The sequence below is a fragment of the Nicotiana attenuata genome, chromosome 6 (genome assembly GCF_001879085.1).
Source record: "Nicotiana attenuata strain UT chromosome 6, NIATTr2, whole genome shotgun sequence".
Lineage (NCBI taxonomy): Eukaryota > Viridiplantae > Streptophyta > Magnoliopsida > Solanales > Solanaceae > Nicotiana > Nicotiana attenuata.
The window spans coordinates 77,246,690-77,255,886 of NC_031994.1; the positions used below are offsets into that span (position 1 = coordinate 77,246,690).

At 43.9% G+C, this 9,197-nt stretch overlaps 1 protein-coding gene across 1 annotated transcript in view; it reads left to right on the forward strand.

The window, feature by feature from the left end:
• LOC109228005 overlaps positions 1 to 2,606 on the forward strand; it is a 7,050-nt gene extending 4,444 nt beyond the window's left edge. The window contains exons 7-8 of the mRNA XM_019393192.1: positions 945 to 1,191; positions 2,522 to 2,606. Coding sequence (XP_019248737.1) covers positions 945 to 1,191; positions 2,522 to 2,606 — 332 coding nt within the window. The remainder of the gene's footprint in view (positions 1 to 944; positions 1,192 to 2,521) is intronic.

The window sequence follows — 9,197 nt, forward strand, 5'->3', positions numbered from 1 at the left end:
GTGTCGTCGTCGACGTGAGCGGGGGGGGGGGGGGGGGGTTGACATGGCAGAGCTGCAGGTGAACCATCCCCTCTCCGCGGTCACTCAGCAATGGTTGGGTTTGGCCGAGAGAATACAAATGCAATCAGATGAGGACGCCAACTCTCTTCTTTCTGATGATGAATAGTACCTGCGCACCTTTGAGGGTGGTGATGAGGAGTAGGCCACGGGCCTCAGAGAGTTACCTTTTCACTCTTGTTTTATTATTTTGCATTGGGGACGATGCAATTTCTTAAGTGTGGGGTGGGGTGCTCCTATTTGATTGTATTTGTACTTGTTTTCTATTTGCCAGTTGGTGTTGTTTGATTGTTTCTTGCTTTGTTAGACAATATGGTCTGTAATCATAATTTTGAATTTTATCGGCCTGTAATAGTTAGTAAGCAAGTGTTTAGTTTCGACTCTTACCGACGATGGATTTCGTCGACTGTCTTCTTGAGGGATTTGAAGTAGAAAGCGGGAAAACAAAAACAAAAAGTTAAAAAATTTGAAAATCAAAAAATATGTCTTTTATTTTATTTTACTTTCTTAGGTAGTGTAACAATTCCCCCTTTATTTTTTTTGTGCCGCAGTTCTTTTCCAAGGATTTTAATTGAACCGGGTGTAGTTAATTTTTTTTTTAGTTTTATGGGAATAAAGAAGCGTGAGTCATCGTGCTAAGTTGAAGCAATTTTCCTTGAATGCATATGTCTTGAGAGTGGTGAGTGCCTTAGTTGTGACGCCTAGGCTCAGTTCTTGACTCTTAAGTAAGTGCCTTAAATTGGTTTATTGTAACTTTTCTTAACTGCTTTGACTAGAGAGTTGATAACTATGAATTTTAACCTATCTTATGCTCTCTTTTGCTTAGGTTTTGGATAAAAAATGTGTAAAGGTATTAACGAAAACCAATTTATTGTGCTTACTTGCAGGTTTTGGTCAAAATGAGGCAAGAAGCCATAATCAACTCAGGAAGGAGTTAAATTTCCACAAGTTCAAAGCTGGGACCGGAGCGCTGACCGTGATGGAAAAGAGCGGCCGCGTAAGGTCCACCGCTGAAGCGGCCACAAATACGCGGTCTGCGGAAGTGAGATTCAGAAAGGATATTTTGGGTATAATAGTGACCGCTGACCGCGATGGAAAAGCGCCGGCCGCGGAATACCTGACGCCGCCGCGGTGGTATTTTCGCTGAGAGCTTTGATTAAAGTTCAGAGACCCTGCAAGTCATGCTTGATAGAAGAACGCGGTCCGCTTCCAAATTACGCGGCCACTATGGAAGCGCATGCGGACGCGGATGAAATTACGCTGTCCGCGAAACCAAGTCAAACCCAAGCCCATAACTGAAGAAACGCGGACCGCGCTCGTTATTGCGTGGCCGCGAGAGCTCAATCGCGGACGCGTTCGGAATTATGACTTTGCAAAACTTTGCAGGGGCATTTTTGTTCAGGAATTTTAGCCTAGTATAAATAGATCTTTTTTTGCATTTTTAGGGTACGTAATATTTTGTCGAGCACGTGAACGGCTAGTTTTTACCTTTTTGAGTAATCTTAGAGTAGATTTGTCTTTAATCTTTAGATTTTCATCTTGTATTTGAATATTATGGCTTATATTTCATCTCCATCTTTGATTTCTACTATTATTATGAGTAGCTAAACCCCATAGCTAGGGTGTGACCCAACCCTAGTGTGGCTGCGTGGTTATTTAATGGGTCATGAATTTTACGACTTAATTGTTTATGGGTTAGTGATATTTGGCCTAATTCATGCTTTAATTGTAGAATTGGTGGTTGCAAACACTGATTTGTGCCTTGATGACTTAGACTCTTCTTGAGAAAGAGAGACTAAGTCTAGGAAAATTAGGCTAACAAGGAATTGGGGTGCATTGAAGAGATTGATAGCCCCAATTAAAGGGTTAAATCTAGATATAGTAATACTCGACTTGAGCCAATATCATTTGTTATGCATGTACACCCATTTGGACTTGAGAAAGTCAAATCGGGCAAAGTTACTCAAGCTATCGAGAGGTATAGAGTGAGTACCTATGTGTCATGGTTATATCACGACCCCAATCATAATAAGCTTTCCTTGAATTCTCGATACCCGTTAGATACCCACCTAGGCAGAAGTCACTGCCCTAGTCCCTTTTAATCCTTGAAAACAACCAACAACAAAATATTGTACTTAGTTTATTCTAACATATCATAGTATAGCATTAGAAGTATATCCAATCATGACCATGTTTGGAGGTGAAATTTGGAACAACACGCATATCGAGATTAGTTAGATACCTAACTCCAAATCAATTAACTCCCTGTGGAAATCTATCCCGACCTTTGTTGGGTAAGACTGCATCGACCATTCTTGCCACTTGATAGTGGTACAGGCTTGGAACCGATCACTTTTGGCACCGTTGCCGGGGAGTTAGACGGTTTTAGCTATCTATCTAACTATTTGCCTGTCTTGTTTTTCTTTCCTTCCAATTTTCTAATTTGTTTGTGAATTGCTCTTAGGTACAATATGGCTCTTAACAATGATGCTCCCGAAAATTTGCCTTTGGGGGAGGAGGTAGATGATGATAATGTGGATGAGATTTAACCTGAAGCACAAGCACAAAGGAGAGGCCGACCGCCTCATGACAATATTCCAAATCCTCCCCCACCTCCAGCAAGGGCAGCACACAGGGCGTTGCCCAATGAAGGATACGCAAGTGCAATAGTCCCGCCCCGGATTAGGGTGGTAACTTTCAAATAACCAACATTATGCTTACACTCTTGGAACAGGGGGGTTTCTTCATGGAGCTCCACACCAAAATGCCTATAAGCATCTCAAGGGTTTTGTTGATACATGCTGGGGGAGCAAGCAGACGAATGTTTATGAGGATGCATTGAGACTAAGGCTTTTCCCATTCTCTCTAAGTGGGAAAGCTTTGGATTGGCTTGAGAGGTTGCCCAACCATTCCATCACTACTTGGGATGAGTTGGCCGAGAAATTCATAGCAAAGTTCTTCTCGCCGGGGCATATGGCGACGCTGAGAGATGAGATCCTTGCCTTTAAACAAGAGCCTAATGAACCGCTTCATGAGATTTGGGAAAGGTATCGGACGATGGTTAAAGAATGTCCGAACAATGACATGACCGAAGCCATGATCCAGCAAACATTCTACCGTGGCATCAACACTACCAACCAGTGTGTAGTTAACCAGCTAGCAGGGGGAAACTTTATGAACACACCTTATGCCAAGGCGTGTGAAATACTTGATGAGATGGCAGATACTTCCTCGATGTGGCAGAGTCGAGCTAATGTGCCACAAGGTGATCCCAATCTCATTTACCTACACAAAGAGCTCCATGACCATGGTCAAGCAATAGTAAAGTTAACTACAACAATGAACCAGTTGGAAAAAGATCAATTGCAACAAGTTCAAGCTCCAAGACAAGTGAATGCCATGGAGGGGGTAAATATGATGGTCAACAAGAGGCGCCAAAGAGGTCAACAAAGTCAAGGAAATCCGGACCAATTTGAGCAAGGTAGTAGTGGTTACAACCAAGATGATAGGTATGATGACCAAGGACAACGGGGCAATGCTCCGAATCAACAACAACAGTGGTGATCCCAGGGAAATTGGAGGAATCAAAACCAACAAGGAAATTGGAACAGTGGGAACAACAACAACCAAAGCCACTGGGGGAACCACAAACAAAATTGGGGAAACCAGGGTAACCAGGGCAACCGGGGAAACAACAACAATAGCAATTGGGGAGGCAACAACAACCAAGGGGGTTGGATAACGGTAATCAAGGGAATCAGGGGATGGGCTTTCAAAGGCCTCCGATGTATCAACAACCAAACAACCCCCCTCCATTTCCGTCTCAAGGTCCTAGCTCGTCAAACAATGAGATGGGAAGGATTGAGTCAATGTTTGAGCAAATGATGAAGAAAAACGCCGACTCTGATGCCCAGTTGGCGTCCCATAATACTTCTATCCGCAACTTGGAGGTCCAACTTGGCCAGATTTTGCAATCTTTGAACACTCGCCCTAAGGGGGCACTACCTAGTAACACGATAGTAAACTCGAAGGGAGGGAACAGTACAGGCCACGCTATAGCGGTGACTACAAGGAGTGGTAGAGGTAGTGCTGATAATACCTCTAATGCAAGAAAGGTTGTGATTGATGATGTGTTGGTGCAAGAGAATGATGAACAAAGCAATGATGTGAAAGTGAGTGATGATATTGTGAATGAAGAAGTGAGAATTGACATTGATGAAAGCGTGGAGGAGACACAAAATGATGTGAACTCGTCTAGGGAACACGTGATAGACATACTGGAAATGGTAGTGCCCAAAGCCAAGGCTCTTTTGCCAAGGCCTCCTCCACCATACCCTCAGAGGCTTGCAAAAAACAGAACAATGAGAACCAGTTTAAGAAGTTTATTGATATGATGAAGAGTTTGTCGATAAATGTACCTTTGGTGAAGGCTCTAGAACAAATGCCAAGATATGCCAAGTTTATGAAGGACTTGGTAACAAATAAGAGTTCCATGAATTATGAAACGATCAAGATGACGCACTAAGCGAGTACCATTGTACATTCCATGGCCCCAAATCTAGAGGACCCCGGTGCTTTTACAATCCCGTGCACCATTGGTAGTGCCGATTTCGCCAAAGCTTTGTGCGACTTGGGGGCAAGCATTAACTTGATGCCATATTCTGTGTTTAAGACAATGGGGATTGGGCAGCTAAGGCCCACATCCATGTGTTTGCAAATGGCGGATATGACAATGAAAAGGCCATTGGGGATCATTGATGATGTGTTAGTGAGGGTCGACAAGTTCATACTTCCCGCGGATTTTGTGATTCTTGACTGCGAAGTTGACTATGAGGTGTCGATCATATTGGGGAGACCTTTCCTAGCTACAGGGAAGGCTTTAGTTGATGTGGAAGCAGGGGAACTCACCTTTCGGGTGGGTGATGAAAAAGTTGTGTTCTATGTCTGCAAATCAATGAGGCAACCCAATAGCAACGAAGTATGTTCATTTGTGGATCTTGTGACCGAGGTGATTGTTAAAGACACCAGTGCTGTGATAAATATGGAGGAACCTTTGGAAGCTGTGTTGTTGAACCATGATGTGGCGGAGGATGAAGGCTTGGTGGAATATGTCAATGCTTCGCAAGGAATGGGTTCTTACACATATGAGCCCCGAAAATTTTCCTTGAATCTTGAGAACCGAAAGACTCCACCAACAAAGCCCTCAATCGAGGAGCCTCCCGTATTGGAGTTGAAGCTTTGCCTTCACACCTCAGGTATGAATTCTTGGGCCCTTGTTCAACTTTACCTGTTATTCTTTCTTCGTGCTTAACTAACATGCAGGTAGATGCCACCATTGCGGTGCTCCAAAGACGGAAGAAGGCAATTGGATGGACTCTAGCTGATATTCGGGGGATAAGCCCCGCCTTTTGCATGCACAAAATTATACTTGAGTATGATGTCAAACCCTCCGCGAACATCAACGGAGGTTGAATGAGGCCATGCAGGAGGTCGTCAAGAAGGAAATTATCAAGTGGCTAGATGCAGGGGTTGTGTACCCCATTTCGGATAATTCATGGACTTCACCGGTACAATGGTGCCGAAGAAGGGTGGTATGACGGTGGTCAGAGATGAGAAAAATGAGTTGATCCCTACCAGGACTGTCACCGGATGGAGGGTATGCATGGATTACCGAAAGCTGAACAAAGTGACCCGCAAAGATCATTTTCCATTGCCCTTTCTTGACCAAATGTTGGATAGACTTGCCGGGCGTGCCTACTATTGCTTTTTGGATGGGTACTCAGGTTACAATCAGATTTTGATTGCACCGGAGGACCAAGAGAAAACCACCTTCACATGTCCGTATAGAACCTTTGCATTCTCACGGATGCCATTTGGTTTGTGTAATGCACCGGCTACCTTTCAGCGGTGTATGATGGCTATATTTACGGACATGGTGGAGGACTTCCTTGAAGTGTTCATGGATGATTTTAGTGTTGTGGGTGACTCCTTTGAAGAATGTTTGGGTAATCTTGACAAAGTGTTGGCCCGATGTGAAGAAACCAACTTAGTACTTAATTGGGAGAAGTGACACTTTATGGTTGAGGAGGGCATTGTCCTCGGCCATAAGATTTCAAAGAACGGTATTGAAGTGGACAAAGCGGAGATTGAAGTGATTTCAAAACTCCCTCCTCCTACTTCTATCAAGGGAGTTAGGAGCTTTCTTGGGCATGCGGGTGTCTACCGGAGGTTCACTAAAGACTTCTCAAAAGTGGTGAATCCCTAGTGCAAGTTGTTGGAAAAGGATGCAAAGTTTGTGTTTAATGATGATTGCATGAAAGCTTTTGAGCTTCTCAAGTATAGATTGACTACCACTCCCATCATCACTGCACCCAATTGGAGCTTACAATTTGAGCTCATGTGCGATGCTAGTGACGTTGCAGTAGGAGCGGTTTAGGGGCAACGGACCAACAAGATATTTCATCCGGTCTATTATGCAAGCAAAACGATGAATGATGCCCAAGTCATTATACTGTGACCGAGAAAGAGTTACTAGCCATTGTCTTTGCCATGGAAAAGTTCAGGCCATATATCATGGGTACCAAAGTGATTGTGCACACTGATCACGCGGCACTCCGTTACTTGATGACAAAAAAGGACTCTAAGGCTAGGTTGATGAGATGGGTTCTACTGCTTCAAGAGTTTGACCTTGAAATTATTGATCGAAAAGGGTGTGAAAACCAAGTGGCGGACCACTTGTCCCACTTGTAAGAGGAGGGGAGGCCCCATGATGGCCTCGAAATTAATGACTCGTTTTCGGATGAACAACTCCTCTCCGTGTCTTTGAATAGTATATCTTGGTTCGCCGATGTGGCTAACTTTCTTGTGACCGGCATTGTCCCGTGTGAGCTCTCTTCTAACCAAAGGAAGAAGCTTAAACGAGATAGCTTGGATTACTATTGGGACCTTTTCAAGATTTGTAATGATGGTGTGATCCGGAGATGTGTTCCGGAAGAGGAGCAAAGGAGTATTCTTGATGCTTGCCATTCCTCGCCCTACGGTGGTCATCATGGTGGGACGAGAACTGCTTCAAAGGTGCTCAGGTGTGGATTTTTATTGGCCTACTTTGTATAAAGATGCTAGTGAGCTTGTGAGGAGATGTCATGACTGTCAGAGAGCGGGTGGAATTTTCAAGAAGGATGAAATGCCTCTCACCACTATTCTTGGGATTGATATTTTTGATATGTGGGGCATTGACTTCATGGGATCATTTGTGAGTTCATGTGGTAACACTTACATTCTGGTTGTTGTTGATTATGTTTCCAAATGGGTTGAAGTTGTGGCTTTTCCCAACAATGAGGCACGGAGTGTGGTGAATTTCTTGAAGAAAAATATTTTCACAAGGTTTGGCACTCCTAGGGTGATCATCAGTGATGGGGGGTCCAGTTTTGCAACAAGGCCTTCGATACTTTACTTTCCAAGTATGGTGTCAATCATAAGGTGTCAACCCCTTATCATCCCCGGGCTAGTGGACAAGTTGAGGTCTCCAACATGGAGATCAAGAGTATTCATTCTAAGACTGTCAATACAAACCGAACTGATTGGTCAAGGAAACTTGATGATGCTTTGTGGGCTTATATGACTGCTTACAAGACTCCAATTGGTATGTCTCCGTACAGGTTGATATTTTGGAAAGCAAGCCATCTTCCGGTTGAGTTAGAGCATAAGGCCATGTGGGCGCTGAAGAAGTTAAACCTTGAATGGGATGTAGCTGCAAATCTCCGGGTAGAGCAACTAAATGAACTCGAAGAGTTAAGGTTTCATGCATATTCCAGCTCGTCCTTGTATAAGGACAAGATAAAGTACTTACATGACAAATATGCCCAGAAGAAGGAATTCAAGGAGGGTGACTTGGTTCTTCTATTCAACTCTCGGTTACGACTATTTCCGGGAAAGCTCAAGTCAAAATGGAGTGGCCCTTTCGAAGTGGTGCATGTAACTCCGTTTGGTGCTCTTGATTTGAAAAATAATAATGGTGAAATCTTCTGAGTTAATGGGCACCTAGTGAAGCACTATCTTGCCAAGTTTGATGACAGCCACGTGGTGGCAATGATCCATTTCAAACGATTGATGATAACATGCGTCGTACCGCGACGTTAAATCAGGCGCTTCTTGGGACGCAACCCATGTGTTTTTCTTTCTTTTTGATTTTCTTCTTAGTTTAGGCTTTGTTTCGGACTAACTGGTTGTGAAGTTTGTGTAGGAATTGTTGTGCAGTGCAGGACTGTTGCTGGATTACGCTGATCGCGCTCAAAATTTCGCGGTCAGCGGTTGCTTTTCGCGGGGGCGTAAATGGTCAGCGGACGCGGTCTTGAAAAGTCCATAATAGCAACTCTCTGAAGCTGAATTCGCATCCGCGGTTGAAATTCCGCGGTTCGCGTTACTCTTTCGCCGTCGCGCTTGTTTTTTCGCTCTCAGGGGTCCAATCTGCAACAACCCTTCAAATCAGGTATAGGAACACGGTCCGCGGTAGAATTTCGCGGCCGTGTTCAGGTAAGTTGGTGGAGTCTACATCTTTTAAGTATAAATAGGAGGTCTTTAGACCTTTTACCCTTTTCGCACCTTGATTTCCCACCAAGATATAAGACTGTTCATCATCATTTCTATGGCTTTCATTTTCACTTTCACTAATCAAGAGTCAAATTTCCTCTCAATCACACAACTGGTATGTTCATAGTTTTGTGTTAATCTTATCTCTTTCTTTTCTTTTATTTTATTTTTACTTTTTCTTTTTGATTTTGGATTATACATGCCAGAACCACACTCACGCTTAATTGATGCTAAAACTTCGTATGGGTACTTGTTTTGCATACTTAATGGGGATAGGGTTACTTACTTAGCTTGTAATTGCACATATGTTGGCACTTAGTGAAAACCCTACCCCAGTGCCTGTGTTTGTTTTTGAGTTTCGCGAACCGCGGTCGGCGGTCCCTAATTTGTGGGAACTTTGAGTGTAAGTTCGCGGCAGCGCTTGCTTTTCGCGGTCCGCGGTTAGTCATTCGCGGCTGCGTTTGCTTTTTCGCAGTCTGCGGTGATCAATGTTCAGAGATGTAGTAGTCTGATCCTACCCTCTCGCGGCCGAGGTTACTTTTTGTCGGTCC